Genomic DNA, 23,465 nt, shown 5'->3' with positions numbered 1-23,465 from the left:
TCTGTGTGTGTCTCTGTGTGTCTGTGTGTGTGCTATAAAACCCAGACCCTGGCAGCCACCTGTGCCCTCCCTGTGCCCATGTTCCCCTCCCCGCCCGCCTCAAGGCGGCTCCCGCGGTAGCAGCAGCGGAAGGTTCTAGAACCGGCCTGTGACCCAGCAGGGGTAGGATGGGCGCCCCCCGAGGACTCCATCGCGCCTCCCCACTGGGCTCGTTTCAGACAGGCTACCGCAGCAGCTGGGGGCTACCGCAGCAGCAGCAGAAATAGCAACCAAGCTCACGGAGCAGGAAGAGACTCCCCGGCCCCTCCCGGCCCACGGGAAAGTGACTTTCACTCCTCGGTATTCGTGCTGCGGAGACGCCAGGTGGCAGGGACAGGCAGTGAGCTCAGCTCGTCAAAATGTAACCGGGAAAGGTCAGTGCCTCTCCCAGGGGCTGGGCTAATCGTCCCCCTTCTCCGCCGAATGCGGGGTGCTGTGACTGCAGCCCAGGCCCCTCGCAGGCTGGGTGTCTGCGCACAGACTGTGGCTGGTTCCAGGAATGGAGCGAATGATTAAAAACCATCCCCGGAGGCCCGATAGCCTGCAGCTGGGGAGGGAACGATGGGGAAGGCCCGACAGCCTGCACAGCAATCCTTGGGGGGAATGGCGTTACCATGGCAGCTCTGCCCAGCCTGGGACGTCGCACTGGGCGTCTCTGACGGAGCAGCCTGAGGTGAATCAGGAATTGGCACCAAGCAAAGGGATTCTCCTTCCATGTCACAGTGAAGCGGTTCAATGGCTCTCTGGGGCTGGCCGGTGTTCAATGGCACTGGCTCATCCAGGGCAAAGCTTCGCTCTCCAGCCCCCGGTCCCTGTAGAAGAACCACATTGCGTCTGGCCTCGCCCTGCCGATACCCGTGCTGGGGCTGCGGATGGATGGTGGGCGGGATGGGCCCTGCAGGCTGTTCTCTCTGCCAGGTGTGGGAACGTCCCATCTTCTAGCTCGTTGCTGTGAGCAAGGGGGGAAAGCAGCTACCGTCCCATCCTGCGGCCCCGCTGGCGGGAGTTAGCATGCGCCGGCTCCAGCACCGGGGCCCCTCGCGGTGCAGCATTAGTGCCAATGTCACGGTGTTGGTTTGCTTTAAAAGCTAGCGGTTAAGCAGGTGGGCGGTTCCTCTTAGCACCAGGGCATCATGGGCCCGGGCAGGGAGTCTCGAGCCAAGGGCTTTACCCCAGGCACCAGCACACCCTGCAGGGCATAGAAGCGGATGTCCGGCTCAGTGCAGGGGAAAGACTCCCTTCTCCTCTGGCGTGGCTCAGTGCAGGTCCGTGCCCTGTGCTGAGGGAGAGCCCCCGGGGTCCGTAAGCACTCTCTGTCACAGCGCTTGCCCACCAGAACGTTGTACCCTGGCAGGCTTTGGAGAGGAGAGGCCCCCGCACAGCCTGTGTGCAGTTTGTAAAGTGCTTCGGGATCCCTTCTGTGCCGAGGCTGGTTGGGAATGTCGTAGGAACGATTTTTGGACAGAAAATGCAGTTTTCACGAAATCAAATTGGTCCACAGGAAAATGTTCGATTTTGTCAAATGTTTTTCTTTTTGTGTTGGGAAAATCAAAACAGTTTGTTTCAGGTCAGCTGGTGGCTCTGGATGTGCCATCCCAGCGCTGGTGGTGCCTTTTGGACAGGGCAGCTGGGGGCCAGAGCTGGGTGAAAGGCAGCTCCTGGGTTTAGAAGAAGTAACTCTGTTGCAGCGTTTCTGTTGCTTAATTGGACCCTGGAATAAAATGGGGAACTTTTCTGTATCAGAAATATCTGCAACCCCCACCCCAAATATTAGCATGCTTTGGATGTGGCATTGCAGCCCTCAGAAGCCACTTCCTGCCCCCCCTCCATGTGTGTGTTTGCCTCTTGGGGGCAAAAAAGGTGGGAGAAGCCCACATTTCTGGAACTGTGTTTTTCTTCTGAAAGTTGATCACCCAGCAAAAACCTGGCCCTTAAGGCAGTGCTGGTGTCACTCGTGTCAGTGTTGGCTGATAGGTTCAAGGTTCCTCCCTGAAATCTCTCTGCCAGGCCAAATGCCAGAGGGAGGAGAATAAAAAAATAGCCTAGGATGCAAATCTGGAAGTGGGTTCCTAGCAGTTGATGTGGTTAGAGAGAATGGGACTTAAAACAGCTGAGTGGTCAAAGTGGAATTCATAAGCATTTTGCAGCTGGTGTAAGCGGTTAGAACAGGTGTCTGGGGGCCTGGACTCCTGGGCTCCGGTCCCAGTTCTGCCACTGACTCACTGGGGCCCGGGGGCAGGTGACTCACCCTGCTCTACCGCACTTTCCTCAGCTGTGGAAGGTGGCAAATAATCACGAGTGCTTCACCGCCAAGGTATGTTGTGAGGCTTAATTCACGTATCCTTGGAGAGCCTCAGGTAAGAGGGGTCGTGAAGACGCAGAGAGTTACTGTGGTTTGCTCTATGGAGAGGCTGTCTGATACGAGGGAAAAATTCTGTGCGCGCACGTGTCTGAGCATTTGTACGAACACGTCCATTGGATTCTGCTTTCACACGGACAAACTCTTCTGGAAAAGTCTCTCTGAGCCAAGCAGGAATTTCACCTGCACCTGGGATTCCCTAGGGTCTCTCCAGTGCATTCATTGAGGCCAACGCATGGGAGATGCTACCGCATTGATTCGTCAGTGCCTCTGTGCCCACCCTGGAGTGTAAAGCCAAGGCAGTGGAGGGTGGCGTGTGGGATGTTAGTGCATGTTTGGGATGGGGCTTTCCCTTTTACAGAACTAGAAAGGAAACCCATTCCTTGAGCCGTTTGAAAGCAGCACTGGAGAGAACCCTGCACTGACAGTGTCATAGTCCTAGACTAGGAGTGGCCAACCTGAGCTTGAGAAGGAGCCAGAATTTATCAATGTACATTGCCAAAGAGCCACAGTAATACGTCAGCAGCCCCCCATCAGCTCCCCACCCCTGCTTCCAGCGCCTCCTGCCCACCGGCAGCCCCGCCAATCAGCGCCTCCCCCTCCCTCCTCGCACCTCCTGATCAGCAGTTTCGTGGCGTGCAGGAGGTTCTGGGCGGGAGGGGGAGGAGCGAGGGCACGGCAGGCTCAGGGGAGGGGGCAGGAAGGGGAGGAGTGGGGGCAGGGCTTGTGGCAGAGCCAGGGGTTGAGCAGTGAGTCCCCCCCCCCAAGTACATTGGAAAGTTGGCGTCTGTAGCTCCAGCCCCGGAGTCGGTGCCTATTCAAGGAGCCGCATATTAACTTCTGAAGAGCCGCATGTGGCTCCGGAGCCACAGGTTGCCCCCCCCCCGCCCCCCGTCCTAGAGTGAGGCCTTTGAGATAGAAAGTCCCCGTCTGAATCCCTCCAGCATGAAGGACTCCACACTGCAGTGCTTTCGTTAGATCCACATCATAATTGCCAAACTGGATCAAAGACACTGTCCAGTTAGCTCCGTGTCCTGCCCTGACTGTGCCCAGACCCAGCTGCCTCTGAGGAAGGTGTAGGAAACCTGCAGTCGCCGATGTGGCATTATCTGCTCCCCCATCCCCCGCACTAGATTTCATCCAGGTGTCTGATCGTTAGAGGTTGCCCTGAGCCCTGAAGCAGCAGATTTAATGTCCCTGCCAAATTGCTAATGTTAGTTAAATAACTCTGCATAGTCTTGATTTTAACAGAAATGCCCAGTCCCTTTTTGAACCTTATTGACTTCTTGCCCTGAACAGTGTCATGTGGCAGTGAGTTCCACCGCTTAGTTACACATTGTGTGGGAAAGGAATTTCCTTCTATCGGTTTTGAATTTTAATTTCACTGCCTGTCCCCTTGCTCGTGTGTTATGAGGCAGGGAGAACAGACGCTGCTGATCTCTCTTCTATGGACCAGTCAATATTTATAGACTTTTGTCATGTCCCCTCTTCTCCATCTTCTCTCTAAGTAACAGTGGTTTCAGTGTCTCTTCAGAGAGTTTTTCCAGGTTCTCCCCCCCCCCCAAACCCACTCCATTTCTGCCATGTCCTTTGTGAGCTGGGCTGCCCACCCAGAGGGGGCCACCCCATTGGCTAATATAATATTGGTATAATGTTCTCCATATCATTCACCGCCCTGTTCCCTGGGCCTCCTCCACCTCGTTAGCGTGTTAGCCATAGCTGCACACTGAGCAGAGGCCAGCTCCCTTCCCTGGTTGACATGGTTAATTTAGACCCTGTGAGGGGAATGAGAAGTTTGAAGTTTTCCCTCCCACGTGCATTGCTTTGCTATTGTTGACAGTGAAGTTCCTTTGCCGTTGTGTTGCCCGTGGAGTTCCTCACAGCCCTCTCTGGCCCTGATTAACCTTGGGAACTTTGTGTCATCTGCCTGAGTCCTCTACACCCACGGCAGGGTTAGTAGCTGCCTCTGATTTGAACTGACGGTGCACGGACTTTCCAGGGACTGCCACTCCCCGGATCTCCGGAGCGCATCGCTGGTTGCCAGGCTATTTACCCCCAGCTAGGAGGGGCCTGCTCAGCCCGCTGGGTCGGACCCCGTGTGGAGGGTGAGATGGGGCAGAGCAGCTTGTGTGTTTCATACATCTCTCGCTCATGGACTAATGACATCTTTGTTTTTTCTCTCCTCCCGCCCTCCTATGTGTGTGTCTCTGGTCCGGGGCCCAGGTCGATGTGTCATTTGTCTCCATAAAGCATCATTCCTTGTATCACATCCGAAGCTCTCCAGCCCTCAGGCACTGTCACAGCAGAAGCATGGCCATCTCATCACGCCTTGCATTGTGGGAGCAAAAGGAAAGTGACGACACTCGTGCTGCTGCGGGGGCAGGGTTCCCTCCGGCACCCACTGAACGTGGCATGTCTCTCCTGGGTGCGGGGCCTCGGGCGCTTAGAGGGAGCAGATCACTGGAAGGAGCTAAGGGTTCCCAATCGCACAGTAGCAACGCTTCCAGCAGGGGGCAAGGAGCACGCCCGGCTTTAACCATTTGCTAGCCAGCACGATCCATTCCTTTGGTTTCACTTTACCCATTAGATTTGGCTTCTCATAGTCAATGGCTCGCTTGTCGCCCCCTGTGCATGTCCTGCTGCCTTCCACAAATGCCTTTTGTGAGCATTCTAGCTCCTAGCACATAGGGGGCCATTTGTGTGTTGTGTTTTGTGTTGTGAGCTCTTTCTCTACTGCCTTGGGAGCAGACGGCTCCTGCCAGTAAATTCCAGGTAGAAGAAGAGAGTTAACATATGCTTGAAAAGTAGAATAACTATCCTCACCTGAGGTTAAAGCCATGTGCAGGTGTGTGTGAGAGGACACCATGGGTCTGAAGTGCCAGTCTTCTTTCGGACACAAGTAAGAAGGTTGAAAGGCCCTAAACTGTCCGAGCTTTCCCTGCTTTCCAAGGTTTGAAAATGAGAATGTTCCGGTGCCTCTTTGCAACAGCCACGTCCTTTGCGATGTGCGTGGGGCCAGATCCCAAGCCCGTTGAGGGCAGTGCAAGTCTTTCCATTGACTTCAGTCAGCTTTGGAAGAGGCCCTTAAACATGTCCACCCTTGTAAGAGGAGGAGAGGACAATGGTTTATGGAGGCCTAGATCTGCTTCTGCGGGCTATCCTTGGGGCTGCTTTGCCAGGGGACACTAGACCACTGTAGAGCCGGTACTAGGCATAAACAGACGAAGCAATTGCTTAGGGCCCCAAGCAGCTCAAGGGCCCCCCCCATTAATTATTAGTATGTGCTGTGTGTGGGGGGAGGGACCCCAAAATATTCCAGTTTAAAGCCCCCCATGGGCTTGCACCGGCACTTGTAAAGGTGCTGGATATGTATCCTCAGAAGGTTGGACTGCTTCTGCCTGCATACAGGGGGACAGATGAAAACTCATCCAGCACTTCTTTGTGTCCCGCTAAATAGCTAGTGGCTTTTAATCAACTGAAAGTAAAAAAACCCAGCTGCACATCTTGTTCAGCATAAGTGGGGAAACGTGTAGGAAACATCTGAAATGTTTGTAAGCAAAGGAGGGAGAGATAGTTAATGGGGCGATGGCTAGGCTAAATGGCCCCAAATTAGACCACTCCGGCAAAGTCCCCAATGATTTTCAGAGGTGCAAGGGGGAGTTGCATTGGGGGATGTCATCTAACTGCCCTTGGTCCTTTGGAAATCTCCCCTGCAGTTCTATGTGGGGTATTTCCCTTAAATTTGTTTAGTTTTTTTTTTTTTGAAAGAAATTGATGCTGCTAGTCTGGTCTTCATGAGTGACCCTACGACAACAGCCGTGTTCTCATAGGCAACCCCACAACAACCCAGCAGGTGCAACCCCAAGACTCTCAAGCAACCCTACAATAACAAACCAGCATGCAAGTACCTGTAGTAGATGCAGCCCTGGGGAGGGAATAAATTCAGCAAGGGGAGGGTCCAGTTCCAGATCGTGAGTGGTGGTTGTATGATGTGCGACGAGAACGTCTGATTGTTGGAAAGGGCTCTGCAAGCCCCCTGCCACGTCTCTCTCACTTTGCTACTCCCGTGTGATGCTATAGCAGAGTACGGGACTTGGCCTGTCATACATGAGCTTGGTTGAGTCATGTATGCCGACTAACTGCTCCTCAAGGGGTTTGTGATGCTGTCTGAGCCCGAAGAGCAGACCTTTGCCAGGGCCCACGAGGCGTGCCATCGAATAATGTAGCCTCTGCTTGTGCAAACAGATCAGGGAAGAAGACCGGAGTCCGCCCCCTTCCTCGCCACCTCCGCTTTTCTCAGTGATTCCTGGGGGGTTCATCAAACAGCTTGTTCGGGAAACAGAGAAAGAATCCAAGGTAGCTAAACGGAAAGAGAAAGGCACCTTGAACTCCAAAGAAGACGTAAGTACCAAACCAATTGTGCCCTGCGTTCAGTATCCTGGGGGTCAATTGTCGGTGTAACCTCCACCATCACATGTGCATGGCATGGCCCCCTCAGTTGGCTGGGCCAGAGGATACCAGACTACTACAACTGCCCGTTAGAGGAGTTGCTCCTTTAGCTCAATTAGTAATGGCTGGTGCTCTTAGTGCTGGATGTCCCAGGTTCAACCCCCACGGAGAAGCTGACGGGGCCCCAGTATCTGGGCATCTGGGATCATGAGCACATCCTGAAAATGCCCCTGTGCTGCAAAGGCAGAATGTTGTTGTCCATGACATTCCGAGTGCTAAGATTTGGGTTTAGTGAGGGCTGCCGGGAGCAAAAGGGGAGAAGCCGCTAGTTTTACTCTTGTTTGCACAATTGTGCTTCTAACAGATCAAAAGTGCTAGAGCCTCACTGCAGAGGCACCTTTCCCTGGATGAAAACACTGGCAATGAATCTCGCTAACAGAGCTAATTGTTAATAGACAATAATATCAAAGCGGTGGGTAAGCTTGCAAGGCTCCTCAAAGGAGGTTTGTAGTTGGTCCATGAGTAGGCTGACCAGACAGCAACTGTGAAAAAACAGGACAGGGGGTGGGGGGTAATAGGCGCCTATATAAGGAAAAGTCCCCCAAAACGGGACTGTCCCTTTAAAAACAGGACATCTGGTCACCCTATCCATGAGCAATGCCAAACCCAAAGTCCCCAGTGTCTTGCTACAACAGCTGCTGTCACTGGAGTTTTTGGTGCTAGCTGCAAAGTTTTTCACGTGAGATGCAGGAATCAGAATCAGGGCAGTGTCTTCAAATGGGTAATAAATGGAGACGCTGGAGAGGGTTGAGAGAAGAGCCAAAAAATAATTAAAGGGTTGGAAAACATGCCATACAGTGATCCATTGAGCTCCTTAAGTCTATGGAGCTGAACAAAGAGAAGGTTAAGGGTGATCACAGTCTGTAAGTACCTACGTGGAGAACAGGAATTTGCTAAAGGGCTCTTCAGTCTAGCAGACAAAAGTTTAACAAGATTAAATGGTTGGAAGTTGAAGCCAGACAAATTCAGACTGGGAATTAAGTACTGTACACGTTTTTTACAGTGAGGGTAATTAACCGCTGGAACATTTACCGAGGGCCATGATGGATTCTGCATCACGGGTAGTTTTTAAAGCAGGATTGGTGTGTTTCTGAAAGTTCTGATCTGTTTCAGTGGAATCCTGCGGCCTGGGCTATGCAGGAGGTCAGACTAGAGGATCACAGTGGTCCCTTCTGGCCTTACAATCTATGAATCTAATCAAAGCTATTTGGGCTGGGAAGTCTGTGGGAGCCAAATGCTGGCCTGACTTACACTCTTTCCAGCCTTGGGACCTGCCCCAGGAGGTCCGACTTGCCGTTCAGACCAGTTGCCTTGATCCCAGCTAGATTCCCAGGGTCCTGAGCAGCCACGACTGTGGGAAAGGATCAGCCCCATTGATAAAACCGCCCTCCAGATCCCAAGCAATCTCTGCCGTTTCTAGTGTGCAAAGCAATCTGTTTGTACAGGTGCTCTGGCGGCAGGACCAGAGCAGGTCAGTCAGAAGGCAGCCAGGGGACGTGTGCACTGGAGGCAGCACTTCAAATGATGTTACCAAGGGGAGGTTCCTCGGGAAGGTGCCAAGTGGCCTGTGGTCACCGGAAGGCCGTGCTGTCCTGGAATTTCCCTTGAAGTTTCTGGACTGCCTGGCTCCGGGTTGGAGTTTGCTGGGTAGAGATGAAAACAGGGAGTTAGTCCCAGCGAATGCCAGCACGCTCCATGGGCAGAGACTGAGCACCATTAACGTATATCTGAGGCACGTGTGGCTTTGCTAGTGCAATTAGCCACCCTAGACACACTTAACAGCCAGTCTAGAAATTAGGCAAAGTGAAAAATTCTCTGTGGTGCATGTTGAACCTCCAGATCCCTTGGTCACTGCCCAAAACGAAAGGTTCAAAGGCATGACTAGCCGGCGAGGGAAGCGCAGTGTCTGTTTCATGGCAGTTCCATCCCCGAGCCAACAGACCTTCTCCGGGGGAAGAATTCTGTCTTCCCCAGCTAGATCCGGTGCCAAAGGGTAATGGATAGCTAGGGCCAGGTGACAATGCCTTCCTCACCCGGCTGTCGTTAATTCCCTCGCTATCGCCTCCACTGCCTGAGTCATGGCCAAGCAGAGCAATGGGCGGAGGACTGGAGCTAGACCTTGCAGCTCAGTGTAAGCGTCTAGACTGGACATGCTAACAGGGAGCACTTGGAAGGAGAAACAGACCCCTCTCTCACGCTGTGTGCAGCCGGGGATGCGACTGGCCTTTCTGCAGAGGGCAGCTCAAGGCCACCGTGCTAGTTAAGCCCCAGGGGTTTGGGCTCCAACTCACACATTCGAGTTAAAGCAAGCACTGTGTGTGTCCCTGGGTCAGGGCGAGAGCCCTAGGTGTCCAGTTCTGCCAGGCATTCAGCATACTCAGCTCCACCGGAGATGCTGGCACCAGGGCTGGACGAAAACTGGCCACCAGCTCTGCTCGGCACCTTGCAGGATTAGGCCCTGGGTAACATTGTCAGAAGGGCCAGGTTTTCACAGGTATTTGGCACCTGAAGGAGTAGATGGGCGTCATGTGGGGTTTTCCAAAGCACCTGGCACCTAACTTCAGAGGTGTTATCAATGGGAGTCAGGAGTCGGGGGGCTTTTCCAAATCCCATGAGCTGCCCCTCTGCTCATTTAGGCACTTTGGAAATCTGGCCCTCGGTCCCACTGAATTAAGGTCCTAGGAGGCCACATCACTGCTGAAAATGGGACATAAGGACACAGCTGCTTGTGCATTTTGCTGTTCCTGCGATTTGTGATCTGGCCCTGCCGTTTATCCCTATAAATTGGAAGCTGCTTTTAGTTGCTCCAAGTCTCTCTAAAATCAAACCCTCCTCGACCCCCAGGTGAGGAGAGCAACTCACCAACCCCCCTGTAGCTCTGTGCCTGAGATGAGGCTGGGTCTAAGTTTCTGCAGAGACCCTGGTGCCTGTTGGCTGCCAAATCCAGGCTGGTGAATTCACCGAGTGAGCTGTTCCTCTGGCGTCACCAGGCTTAATGCTAACAGGCTCAGCTTCATCTTGATTTTGTTTCTAGCCTCCTGGGAAGCACGACAACAGCCATGAGCAGCAGTTTGTGATAAAGGATGAGAACATCCTTGAAGTAGGAGGAGAAATGGCAAGTGAAGGGCAATTGCTGCAGAACGGCCTGAACGGAGAGCAGCACGAAGGGGAAGTGACAGCGGAAGTTGCACCGAGAAAGCCTCTTCCCTTCAAGAGAATCGTGAAGAGGAGCAACATCGCGAAAGCCACCTCCCCGGCACCTGAAAAGACAGCAGCCACTCCCAAACCAGGGGAGACAATCCCACCAGTTGAGTCCAAGGTTGCCAAACCTCCATGTCCTGAGCAGAGCTCTAAGGAACAAAGTAAAGGGGAAAATGCCCCTGCTGGTGCTCCAACAACTGGTAAGGATTTTCAGCGCCACCGTGAAGATCCTGCAAAGGAGGGCGACGCACTGAGGAGAAAACGTCCTGAAAGTTCAGGGAAAGAGAAGGTGGTAACGAAGAAGCGGCGGGAGCCCCAAATCAAGGCCGAAATCAAGAAGGGGCAAGGGGAGATTAAGGAGAAGCCAGGGAAAATCAAGGAAGAACCAGTGGAAATCAAGGAGGAACAAGGGGAGATCAAGGAGAAGCCAGGGAAGGTCAAGGAGGAACCAGTGGAAATCAAGGAGGAACAAGGGGAGGTCAAGAAGAAGCCTAGAGAAATCGAGGAGGAACCAGTGGAAAATAAGAAGGAGTCTGGAGAAATCAAGGAGCCAGGGGAAAGCACAGTCTCAGACAAGGTGATTTTGTGCCCTGTCCACGTGTCCTGCTGTTCAGCTAGTGTATGGCGTATAGAGTCCTTCCCTGTGGAGTTAGAGTAAAAACCCCTTTGATACAGGAGAACTGAAACAAAATAGAAGCTGTTTAAGGTCCCAGATCAGAAGAATTGGTGTGTTATGTAGACTTAAAAGTGACAAGTTGATTAGAATGCATGCAGACGTTAAAATGTGTCAGAATGTGTTTAGTGTTTAAATTTCATGAAAACCAGGTGGGATGTTGCATGCATTGTTTTCATGTATCTGTACCCAGTTATAATGTAATAGCAAACATTTGCATTCGCTATACCCCTGTAACTAAGTAACCCAGCAAACGGGAAAGAAGCCTCGTGTAATGCAAATGAAGATCTTTAACAGGAAAGTGCTAATTCCTGTGGCTGGAAAGCAAACGGTCATTGTGTGTGAGATCAAAGGTCAAAGACTTTGTTAAAAGATCAGATTAGAACTGCCTCTGCTTCACTATCTCCTGCTGCAGGAACCTGACTCTCTTTTTGTCTCCAGGTTCATGCCGACGTGTGGTATGAAACAGAGAAAGTTTGGCTTGTCCAGAAAGATGGATTTACTCTCGGTAACTTTCATTTTCTCCATCTGCACTCTGATACCTAAGCTGAGTAACTTGCTTTGGTGTTGTTTGGAAGGGAGATAAACCCTCCAGCTTTGGATGCACCACTGGGGGCTCGGAGGAACCCTCCTGGGGAAGCTAATCCCATCACTACAGGCTACAGGACTTCTTCCTCTGAAGCAACTGGCACTGGCCACCCCTGCAGCCAGGGTGCTGGACTGGGTGGATCTCAGGTCCTATCCAGTCTGGCTATCCCTGTGTGGCCATTGCTGAGCTCAGACAGGAGAGGAGCCTCTTCTAAGAGCTGTGACCTCCTCCTAGTCTGGCAGTTACAACAGCCGGGGAGTGGGGCTCTTTGGTATTGTTCCGGGTTCCGTCAGGACTCACTGTGTGGCTTGGCCAAGTCCTGCCTGGCCTGGTCTCTAAAGTGCCAAATGCCTGCAGCTTGCATGGCCCCAGAAGGGTTAGTGGGAGCTCAGCCTGTCCAGAGATTCATCCATTAGGTTTGTATGACTTGCTTCTCATGATCTGTGAAAAGGGTTGAATCTTCTCTGGCTTTCTCACGGGCAGGAGAGTGTGAAATGGGATTATTGTGTGTAAAGGGCTGTGCAAGGTGCAAGTGCCACTAAGCCTCCAGATGCTAGTGGGGAGAGAGGCAAAATATCACCCTTGAAGTACAATAGCAAACCTAATACCTGACGGGATCTCTTTCCTGTTGGTCGCTCTCACCGAAGGCATACAAACATTGGAGCCCATATTGCCCTCCCCTGTAACGTTCTTCCAGTACAGGCAGCATTTCGTATTCTTTAAGGTATTTCCCATGATGCTTTTCTGTGCACACTGTTGTTAACTCTCAGAGTTGGTTTTATAAACCAGTCTGAATCTCTCGTTTATCCTGTGGCCCCTTTCCCTCGCTCTGGCAGTACGTGTACATAACGGGAACTGTGACTCACGTCTCCTCTGCAAGTGGAGGTGCGAATGCAATGGGGGTAGACTTATCTGTGCTAACGTGAATCTAGTTAGCATGGGTGACAATAGTGGTGCTGAACTGTCAGAACAGGCTTCAGCCTGGACTAGCAACCGGAGTACAAGCCAGCCGGGACCCTTAGTACGTACTCTGGTGCTAGCATGTGCTGAAGCCTGTTCTGCCACATCTCTATACACTGTTACCCATGCTGGCTAGATTAAATGTGCATGCCTACCTGTGCTGCCATCATACCTACCCTTGCAGTGGAGACAGAGCCCTTCGGGCTATGTGCACTATAGGGGTGTGAGTTGTAAAGCCACTACAGCATTGTGCACCGCTTGGACTGTGTAGACCTTGCTGCTGCGCACGAGACGTTCCCTAGTGTACAGTGCTGGGGCGAGATCAGAATTGGCCCCTCTGTAGTTCTCTGAACGAGAACCACACCTTGTGCAGGCCTGTTCAGCTACTTCTGTAATTAGCTGCCCCTTATTTAGGAAAGAGCTCATCTTTGGGCTTCTCTTGCAGCTACCGTGCTGAAGCCGGATGTGGGGACCCCGGAGCTGCCAGTTGGGAGGGTGAGGATTCGCTTAGAAGCTGACGACACTGTCACTGAGGTGGATGAGGAGGATATTCACTGGGTGAGTACCCAGAAATAAAACCCCACAGATGCTGTCAAACCTGCCTGGAAAGCCTCTTCCTCCATCCCAGCCGAAATGGTCTCTCTGCCCCAAGGCAAACCTCACTGCTCCTGCGAGGTGGGGGCAGCTCTGCTGAAGTCAATGGAGCGGCGCCAGCTTATGCTGATAAACGCGGGCCCCCATCCCTACTGGATGTCCTGTCTGATGGCTGGAGATTCTCCTTGTGGTTGAGACTTTTTGGCTGTTTGGTAATTGACTCTCCGTTGCGATTGGCTGCAGTGCTTGGAATCTCTTGCACACCAGGCTGCAGTCTGCAATAGCAGAGCTGGAGTATTGCTCTGGCTGTCACATGGCTCTGTTCATGGACCTACTTTGCAAGACACTACCGAGCGCTACAATGCTTTTGGTTCCTGCTCACAGTTAATTGTACTCAACCCTATTAAAATGTGAGCTCTTGGGGAAGGGACTGTGGCCTCCGATTGGTCTGGAAAGTGTCTAGCACGTTTTGGGTGGTATGTCCGTATACATATACATTTAGTAGCCCCAAAACTGACCACTTCTCTGCCCCAGGGAGTCACATCTTGTGAGGTCTCTAACTCCCCCCATGCCAAGGGTGATCACAGGAAACTCCCGATTCAGCTGGAGAAATGTTAGGTTTCCCAGGTTATCAGTGTTATCAGCTGTGCGCTGCAAGGAATGAAATGAGTCTCTCCAGCACAGCCGGGCCCTCAAGCGGCTTCTCATGCATTATTTTTTGTAGACCAATCCCTCCAAACTGGATTACACGGAAGATCTTGCTGCACTTCTCAGTCTGAATGAATCGAGTGTCATTAACACACTCCAGCACCGGTACCAGTCCCAGCTCTGCAACACTTATGCAGGGCCCTGCCTGATTGCACTCAAGCCCAGCTGGGCCACTACTAACTACTCAGGAAAGGTAAGTGGTGGGCGTGACCTGTCTCATGCAGAGGCTACATGATGGTGTGATGTGGTAGACGGGTTCCCTGGCTTGGATTTGTGATGGCTGCAAATCCCACACCATTGAGTGCTCGGTTTATGCCACGTATTTCACAGGGAAGCTATTTTAGAAGCGCTTTAGAGGGTTTTATTTGTTTAGTTTGGAAAGTGATCTTCAGTGAATATCCTGGTTCCCTAGGACACTTTCCTAGGAGAATTCCTTGGTTTCCATCAGTGTCCAATAGGTGGTGCCCCAGAACCATCATAGCCACAGAGAGGGGGCTGGGAAGCAGAGTGTGAGGGAACTGTGCCCAGCTCCTGTCTGAGGAAGCAGGACTGGAGCTCCTGTATTGGTGGAAAACAACACACAGGGCTCCATTTTCTCATCAGCACACGTGGGATTTACCAACCTGAGCATCCTCCCTCCTTGTGGTGGGATCAGAACCTGGGTCTTTCTGTATGGCCGGGCAGAGCAAACGGAGGGGGGTGAGACGTGTCCGTAATGAAATGCAAAGCAGTACGAAAAATCAAGGCGGGAGGTTGCCTGGCATCAGGCACGTGAAACTAAGCCCAATTCGCATGAACTTTTCAAACAAAAGCGGACCCATTTCGAAGCAAAAGCTGAGTGAAGCGGGCCTTTCTCTTTCACCCTTCTGAATGCAAGGGGAGAAGGTTATTCTCATTAGAAGTGTGTGCTTGCCTGCTTTGAGTGAGAAAAGAGCTGTTTTGCTAGAATTGCAAAGAAAGCGATGTATTTTGGAGAGGTGTGCACTGAAAACGGAGAGGAAATTCTGCAAAACAGGAATTGAGTTTCCCAGAGCTCTAGGGAACTGGGCCAGTGGGTGACATGAAGGGGCAGAGAGGGGAGGAATCCCGTTAAAGGCACAGCTGTTCATTAACAGATGGGCTCGTTAACAGCGGGCTCTCTCTGCTCGCACGCTCCTATCCTGTGATCTGGAACTGTCCGTCCCTCCAGTGCAAGCGTCAGCCAGGCTCAAGGCGATGGGAGGGCGCTTCAGGGAAGGAGCGGTGAAAGGGCGGCTGCAGGGAAGCCCAGTGGGGTTACAAAGCGCAGCCTGAATGGAAACAGACAGGCTTGACGTGAAAACCTTCAAAGTCTTTCATGTCTGAGAACCCCACCGGGCGACTCCGTGTTAAGGGAGATCATTAGAGCAGCTCCTTCACGCGGCCCTTCTGTCTCTAGGTGTTCAAAGGGAAGCGAGACAACATGCCCCCTCACATCTGCTCCGTGGCACAGAGCGCCTACTGGAGCCTGCTCATGCACCGGCAGGACCAGGCAATTGTGCCCTTGGGGAGAAGCGGTGCCGGGAAAACAACCTGCTGCCAGAGCGCTCTGGAATACCTGGTGGGCGCCGCCCGCAGCGTGGACAACAGAGTCTCAGGTACTGCCAGCGGGTGGCTATGTCGGCACGTTATTGTTCTGGGCGTTGCAGTTGCACATAGGGAGCCCACTGATGGACCAAGACTCCACTGTGCTAGGCACTGTACCAACACAGAACGAAGAGACAGTCCCTGCCCCAAACAGCTTCCAATCCAAGTATAAGTGAAGAGACAACTGGTGGAGACAGACGAATGGCTGGGGGAGAACAATGAGACGCTACTCCTCTGCACTCATGCTCCCCTTCTGTCTGTCTGTCTGTTGTGTCTTGTCCGATACTTACATTGGCCACTTACAGAATTGGTCTGAAATCAAGATGAACTTCAATAAAGACAAGTGCAAAGTACTTCACTTAGGAAATGCACAGTCACAAAATGGGGAATTACTAGCTAGAGGGCAGCACTGCTGAAAAGGCTCTGGGCTCTGGATATGCGTCGGCAATGTGCTGCAGCTGTGAAAAAGGCGAATATAATTCTGGGGTGTATTAGCAGGAGTATTGTATGTAAGACAGAGGAGGTAATTGTCCCACTCTGCTCGGCACTGGTGAGGCCTCAGCTGGAGTACTGTGTCCAGTTCTGGGTGCCGCATTTTAGGAAAGATTTGGACAAATTGGAGAGAGTTCAGAGGAGAGCAACAAAAATGATATGAGGTTTAGAAACCCTGACTTAGGAGGGAAGGCTGGGTGAGTGGTACCTCAGAACAGTCTTGACATATGTTAAGGGCTGTTATACAGAGGAGGGTGATCAATTGTTCTCCCTGTCCACTGAAGGTAGGACAAGAAGTCATGGGCTTAATCTGCAGCAAGGGAGATTGAACGTTCTAGCTGTAAAGTAGTTAAGCTCTGGAACAGGCTTCTATAGGAGGCTGTGGAATTCCCATCACTGGAGGTTTTTTAAGACCAGGTTGGACAAACCCCTACCAGGGATGGTCTATTTACTTGATCCTGCCTCAATGCCAGGGCCTGGACCTGGTGAGCTCTGAGAGCCCTTTCAGCCCGACATTTCTACATTTCTGTGTAAGCAGTTGGGGTCAGGGGCCTCTCCTTGTCCTGTGTTTCTACAGTGCTTAGCACCGGGGGGCCTGGTCTCTAACTGGGGCTGCTGGGGGCTGCCGTAATACAGATCATTACAATTAATTTTAGTCTGGCTCAGCATTGCAAGCAGCGGGCTCAGCATACTGCGAGAGTGAGTAGGGGCCAGTTTTATGAATTTACCGAGATGCTGATGAGATTTGTTTAAAGCCAAAATCTAACAAACTATATTTTCCAACTGGATAAATGTGATAGCCACTATTTGAATGGAATTTAATAAGGATAATTCCTTTGTATTGAGTCCAGAGAGCAGTAGCTCATTAGTGTTAATCCTCGGTTCTTTTTCAGGTCTACTTTTACCTTGGTCAGTATTTCCCAGATCAGGACACTTAGTTATACTGAACCAATCACCAAGTTTATTACTTCAGTAACAACCACATTGGTCTGTAAACGCCAAGGTTTTGTAGACTTCAGGGCCGAGGAGTGTGTCAAGGAAGGATATGAAGGAGGTGGCTTTGTGTGGATGTTTATGGGGAACCCCCTCCCATGTGTGCACAGAACTGATCACAGATAGGAATGAAAAGGGCCGGACTGTCCTCTCCAGTTATGTGAGTGGAATCCCACAACCTTTGTGTTCCTGTTCCTGCTAAGTCCTAGCCCCATTCTGACTAGCAGAAGTTCTCTTGTAGCTCAGGTGGTAGGAGCCCCTGTGCTTCTGATCCATGAGGTTCTGGGTGCTTTCCTGGCTGTTGATGGTAAAGTCCATGCAGCTGCAATGTGATGACCGTGGAATCTGACACTGTGTGGTTGCATTTTATTTTATTTTTGTTGCACAAAGGGGAAAGGAAGAATATGTATCAATTTATCCCTTCTACTTGTGTAATGTGCCTGTCTCAAATGCTCCCAGTGCAGTAACATTTTGGAATGATTTTAGAACTTGCTCCCACACCCCGTTTCCCCAGAGCCTGGGTTTGTTAGGCTTTCCAGCACCTCTTCCCCTCCCTCTGGTACGGCTGTGGGGGAGGGTGTGGACTGAGATGTCTCCATTTATGGATAGTCCCTGGTCTACATTTACATTGTATTGTTTGATTGCTGGGGCAGGAGGCCGCAGCCTGGATGGCGCCTACAGATGACTTTTAAAAAATCGAATAAATTAAACATTTTCTGATCTAGGTTTACACAGGGTTAACTCCCAATGACTTTGCATGCAAAAATGAAGGCCCTCCCAAGGGATAAACAGAATGATGAGCCACAACACACCACTGAGCTAGCAGCCTCCACTGTGACATCACAGCCTTCCCTGCTAAGAGAGTCTGCGCCATGCGGGCCCATCAGTGCAGGACCCACCCCAGAGATGCCTTAGGAGTTGTGACTTGGAGGAGGGTCTGATTTTCAGTGAAGAACATGAATGCTTTCGGGTTAGCAGCAGCCATGTGTAGCTGTCGCACCGGGGCCCAGGGAGATGGAGACCTGGGATTCGAACCGGGGAAGCGTGCAGTGTTGTTACAGCCAGTCACAGAGCTTGTTGCAAACCAGACTGTTTGTGTTGATTTTTGCAGTGGAGAAGATTCAGGCCATGTTCACAATCCTCAAAGCCTTTGGGACAGTGACCACCTGTTACAATGGCGCCTCCACTCGCTTCTCCATGGTCATGTCGCTGGATTTCAACGCCACAGGCCGAATAACAGCCGCTCACCTCCAGGTAACTCTGCATACCCCTGCCACCGCACCCAGGTCAAGTGCTGCACAGTGCCAGCCTCTTCCACTGGCAAGATGGGAGAGCTCAAGTGGCCAGAGGAGACCTACTGCAATTCTTTGGTGCCCTTGTATGCCAGGTGCAGGGTTGGTCCCTCTCTAGCAGCACCACACAGTAATCCCCATGGTCACACTGCCGTCCAGCACTTGTGGACATGCATGGAGCGTCCTGCTGGGGATGCAAATGGGTGGAGGTTTAGAGGAGGTAAAGGGGAATGCAAGTGCTGCCCAGTAAAGCATCTCTATAAAACTTCTCCCTTCCTTGGGGTCTAATGGGGTGTGAGAATTCTGGGGTCTATTCCATGGCAGGTCGGTGGTCAGCTGCCTTCCACGCAGACCCCTTCACTCCATGGTTGGTTCAGTCGTCATCCGACTGAGTCCTTGCAGAGCACTCTTCTAGTGTCAGCTGTTTAACCCTAGCAACCCCTGCAAGGCGGGTCAGCATTGTCTGGAGACCAAGGCAGAGGGGAGCAGCTTGCCCAAGGCCACTGGGGCCATGGTTAGAACTCAAGTCCCTGCTTTGAGTCCAGTGCCCGGTGCCAGGCGACGCCAAGGGAGCGTTGCCAGACCCGGTTAACAAACCAGAGCGTGTTTGCATTGTCCTGCGGAATACGAACTCCGGAAAAAATAAGTTGATATAAAATGGATCTGAACGCAAGGCCACCCTTGCCACGAGGAACATCCTGGTGGAACATTCAGTAAATAGGCAACAAGTAACATCCGCACCGGCTGTCCGGGGCTCTGGATTCTCTGCTGCTCTGAGACAAACCAAAGCCCCTCAGAACCTGGGGGAGGCCTGAGCTCTGACTGGCAGCTGGTTTCTGTGTATTTAATGGAAACTGCCTCTACCTATTTGCTGCCAGGAGGGACAGCAATGGTAGCTGCAGCCTTGCATGTGTCCCCAGTCTCTCATCTGTCCAGCATTAGACTTACGTCATCCAAATTCCTGCTAAGCAGGAGCTTTTTTAGTGACGCCGCTGGGCTCCACAGCAGCCAGTAACCAGCCACCTCGTCCTGGGGAGACAAGCAGAATGGGGCTGGTGTGAAATATGCATACGTAAATCTATAATTTGGCATTTAATTAGCAGCACCGTACATGTTGGCCGTGAAATTAAACAGAAGCGTCTCTCTGCTTTCATTATCAGCACAGCTAAGGGAAGCAAAGGTCTGCCCTGCCCTTGCTCTCAGGAGCTGAGCTGCTTGGGTGGGAATCCCAGGGACCAAGAATCGAGCAGCATATACTCCCTGCATGTCACTGGCGCATGCTGCCTACTGCTCTGGCCTGCCTCGGAGCTAGCAGACCTGCCTTGGGGCTGGAACAGTCCCCTGAGTGCATTAGCTGGGCCTCTCTGCTGAGCAGCACAACGGGAACCAGCCCTGCAGCTGCCTGGGGAGGGGCAGACTAGAAGAGACCCCCCTGGGGCAGCTCAAGGCTGACTTTGGCTCTCTCGCTATTTCCATTTCTAATGCTCCCTGAAATCCGCTGCATCAATTCTTCTTCTTCCGAGATTAAGTTCCCGGAATCCCTGCGTTTGAAAGAGGCCAGCTATGGTGTGCTCGGAGAGACGCTCCAGGCAACGGAGGCGTTTCTGTCTTTCTTTTCCCTTCCACTCACCAAGGCGTCCCATGTAGCAGCATAACCCCCCTTGGCTTCCTGCTTGTACAGGTCAGATTGCCAGGGCGAACCGTGGATGGGTCGGGAAGTTAACGGCAGAGTGGAGCAGGCTGTTCCCAGCACATAGGGGAGAGCAGCAAGGGGGGTCCCCGGTTTCCAAGAGCGAGTCTTTGTAGTAAGCAGTGATGGCGAAGCTGCCAGGCTCCACCCCCTCTCTGCTGGCAGGATTGGCTTGGCTTGGCTCAGCACTGAATGTGCGGTGAGGTGTGTCTGAGCCATCTGAACATGTGCCGCTATATGGCACTGCATAGCGGATAATCACCTGCAGCTCTAGGGGGAACCATCACAAGAATCGGCGCTTCCTCTGCCGGTTGCAAAGGCAGGGGCACTCAGCCGTAACAAATAATAAAGATCAAAGAGTTTGGTTCAGGCTCATTTCCAGTCCGGGAATGGTTTGCCTGTCCCTGGGATACAAAGGAAAGAATCATTTGAGAGTGGTCATTAGCGTTTTCAACAGCGCCTAGGTGATGGAAAGCCCAAGTCCCATTGAAAGTCCCTTACATGCTGTTGAAAGTTTTACCCCTTCATGCCTTGGGCTAAATCCTCCTCTCAGTTACACCACTTACTTCGCAGGGGTGCTGGGCTGATGTAACCCAGGGAAAAGTTTGGTCTCTCAAATAATCCATTTTCAAAAGCTTTAACCTTTTGTCCACATCCAAAATATGTAAAAAATCCAGGTGGCATCGTCCTATCCCCAGGTCTGTGGGTCTGGCTCACTCCTCGGTGACTCTGATTTGGCCAGTGATGGGCGTTCGGTGTAAAGAACCCCTCCCGTCACAACGTACGATGGTCATTTGGCTATTCCCAGCCAGTGTGGGTTTCACAGCCTCTGCGCTCGGCTGGCCCTGGGCGGGGATTGCAGGCTGGGGACTGGGTGCTGAGCTTCTCTTTCTTTCCTCTGCCAGACGATGCTGTTGGAAAGGGTCCGTGTCGCACAGCAACCCGAAGGAGAGAGCAACTTCAGTGTCTTTTCTCAGATGCTGGCAGGCCTGGACATGGCTCACAGGTATAGCTGAGGCCGTGTGTGTGGGATGAAATCTGGTGTGTCTGTGTGCGATAGCTTTCCGCCATGCCCTCATGGCTAGATGCCATGGTGATGGGGCCACTAGAAGTGACGCATCCAGCACAGAGTGGTCTAACAAGATTGGGTGAGGGAGTGTGACGTGTTAATATCTCCCCTCCCCGGGGGACAGGTTCATGAAGACAGACCAAGGGACAGCAATGGGACCGACCTCAGCAAGGTCATCGCAGGCAGCCGGGGAGATTGAGGTTTGATTTTAGGACAAACTTTCTAGCTCTCAGGGTAGCCAAGCTCTGGAACGGGCTTCCAAAGGAGGTGGTGGAATCCCCATTACTGGAGGTTTTTAAGAACAGGTTGGACAAATCCCTGCCAGGGATGGGCTAGATAATACTTGGTCCTGCCTCAGTGCAGGCGATTGGACTAGATGACCTCTCGAGGTCCCCTCTAGCCCCACATTTCTTTGATCCTGTGTGCCCCCAAGTGAGTTCCTGGACGAGCTTTGCTGAGGACGGGATTGATCATGAACCCAGAGGAATGCATGGGAGCCTCCAGAGAATGCGCAGCAGTATAGTGAGGTGTGAGGAGGAGGCAGCGATGGGTGGGAGGGGACAGCAGGCAAGGAACGGGCTAGTTAATTCTTGCATTGGAGGGGACTGTTGGGAGGGATACTGGGATCTGTGCAGAGGCTTCCAGGTGAGAAATGGAGCCTGTGAGAAACACATATGGACTATGAGGGACTCTAGCAATCTCTCTCCTGTCTGTTTCTGTTTGTGCTGAGAGCTATTGGTCTCTCTGGCTGGGTTACCAGTCAGGGAAAGATGTGCCTCTCTGAGTAAATAGGCTCTGTTAGCACTTCCTGGCAAATAGTCCCTATTATATGGTGGAAAGCACCAGCCAAGGGACGTCAGGGTCTTGGAGCTGCTTTGTTGCTATGTCTTGTGCGGGGTAATAAACCTGCACGAGAGAGGCACTGCTGGAGGAGACCCTGGGCTGGGGTCCTGTCAGGGCTGAGGCCTGCTAGCTCCACAAGCCGCGCTGGGGCCCAGAGGTCAGACTAACCAGAAGGGCTCTCTCTCTCCACACTGGCAGCTGAATCCCAATGAATAGGACGGCTTCTTTGCCATTGTGGGGCAGAGGCGTGTTTGTTCAGCTCTCTCTTACAGTCAGTCCCTTTCCAGAGAGAGGAATGAAAAGCAGTTCTTTCCTCCCAACTCCTGCAGGAATATTGCACACATTGAGTCCAGGAGCCATTCCTCAGGGAATGCCCGGAAAATCCTTCCACGGCTGTGGGAGACAGAGGCCGAACTCATGTTCTCTAACCAGTAGCTGCCGGTTTAGTAACAATGTACAGAAGTTAGGATTTTGCAATATAGGTTGCGCAGGCAAATAGCAGGTCAGGAGGAGATCTTCACTGTATAGGTCCATTTAGACTCTTCTAGCCAATTGTGCAGGCCACTCTGATTACACCCAGAGAATGGTTTTCAGGTATAAGTTTTTAAAAAAGGCTACAAACCACAAAATTTCAGTGTGCTGGTCACTTGGGTCACCCCTTGTGGAGGTACAGTACTGTCTGCGAATATCACCTCACCACTGCAGACCTCAGCACACAATAGGTTGAGATCTTCCACCCGATCAGTATTTCATACAGCACATTTCCCCTCACTTGCTCCTCTGACGTTCATTAATAGTCAGCTGTACCATGACCCAGTGCCTTCGAATGTATCAGTTCTCGGCTGGGTGACGGGCACTGCGGTTTCCATGTCCCTTTATTATTACAAAGGGTCCATTTCAATACCGGATGAATCCCCCGCATAGAAGGGTGGATACATTAGACCCTTCAGCCGCTAGACGTGATGAGGTTTCAGCAGGGAGCTGTGTGTCTGTGTGGAGAGAGATGCTAGACCAAAGTGACGCACTTAGAAATATGGGTCAAAGAAGTGTTACACCAGTGAGAGAGATTCTCCTCTTGTGTACACGGGTGTAAATCAAGCGTATCGCCATCTAGGTCGATAGGCGCATCCAGGGCACAAAATGTGTATAGGCTTCAGAAGAGAGGCCACCGATTCTGAGATGTTTCTCCTCAGTCACAGAGCTGCGACTGGACACGGCTGGCCAATCTGCGCAGCTTCTATTAGATAACTGTTAGACCATTGGGATCTGCTTCCAGGCTCCCCTCTCCTCCCCCCCCCCCATTTATACTCAAGAGCTGCTTTGTGAATAGTGTGGTCCAGTTCTCTGTGATGAGGGCTGAATACAGAACAAAGACACTTGGATCGTATGGTGCAGATCATCCAGGGGGCCTTGCACTAAGCACAATGTTTCTGTGCTGATAAAGAAGGTGAAAAAAAATCAGTCTGGCAGAGGCTTTGTTCTAAAGGTCTTTGGACAGGACTGCCCTTGACAAGGCTATTGATAGAGACAGATGTATTGTTATGGGCTAATAAGGGAGACTTTAAACAAGAGATGTAGGATCAGACAAATCAACATGATATTGTCAGGGGATGTGAATTAGGCTCTGGAACCGTACTGAGGGACTCTCATTTCCCCAGCAGAGGGAGCAGAATAGCTATGAAATGATTTCCCCGCACAGAATTTGGTTTGAGTTTTGGCCTGTTTGTTAATCTGTTGTCTGATAGAATGAGATTGGACAGCAAAGACACATAAGCACCAGAAATCAGGGCACTGTATTATAGGGAGTTTGTTTCGGGTGTCATCTTAGGGGAAGTGGGCAAACGTCAAA

The 23,465-nt window shown here is 51.8% G+C and overlaps 1 protein-coding gene across 4 annotated transcripts in view; it reads left to right on the top strand.

Annotated features, from left to right (window-relative positions):
* Positions 1 to 23,465, top strand: part of MYO18B (myosin XVIIIB) — a 196,199-nt gene that overhangs the window by 6,803 nt on the left and 165,931 nt on the right. For 3 of the 4 annotated variants that reach the window (XM_029912648.1, XM_029912647.1, XM_024196392.3), the window contains exons 2-10: positions 4,622 to 4,747; positions 6,644 to 6,799; positions 9,942 to 10,685; positions 11,223 to 11,289; positions 12,776 to 12,888; positions 13,649 to 13,825; positions 15,050 to 15,248; positions 17,834 to 17,976; positions 20,610 to 20,710. In XM_029912648.1, the coding sequence (XP_029768508.1) occupies positions 4,709 to 4,747; positions 6,644 to 6,799; positions 9,942 to 10,685; positions 11,223 to 11,289; positions 12,776 to 12,888; positions 13,649 to 13,825; positions 15,050 to 15,248; positions 17,834 to 17,976; positions 20,610 to 20,710 (1,739 nt within the window). In that variant the 5' untranslated portion in view covers positions 4,622 to 4,708. The remainder of the gene's footprint in view (positions 1 to 4,621; positions 4,748 to 6,643; positions 6,800 to 9,941; positions 10,686 to 11,222; positions 11,290 to 12,775; positions 12,889 to 13,648; positions 13,826 to 15,049; positions 15,249 to 17,833; positions 17,977 to 20,609; positions 20,711 to 23,465) is intronic. The other variant, XM_024196396.3, reaches the window with a different exon arrangement.

Source organism: Terrapene carolina, unplaced genomic scaffold, assembly GCF_002925995.2.
Source record: "Terrapene carolina triunguis isolate 2854851 unplaced genomic scaffold, T_m_triunguis-2.0 Scaffold234, whole genome shotgun sequence".
Lineage (NCBI taxonomy): Eukaryota > Metazoa > Chordata > Testudines > Emydidae > Terrapene > Terrapene triunguis.
Note: the sequence above shows the minus strand (reverse complement) of the source record. Positions and strands in the feature narration are given on the sequence as shown.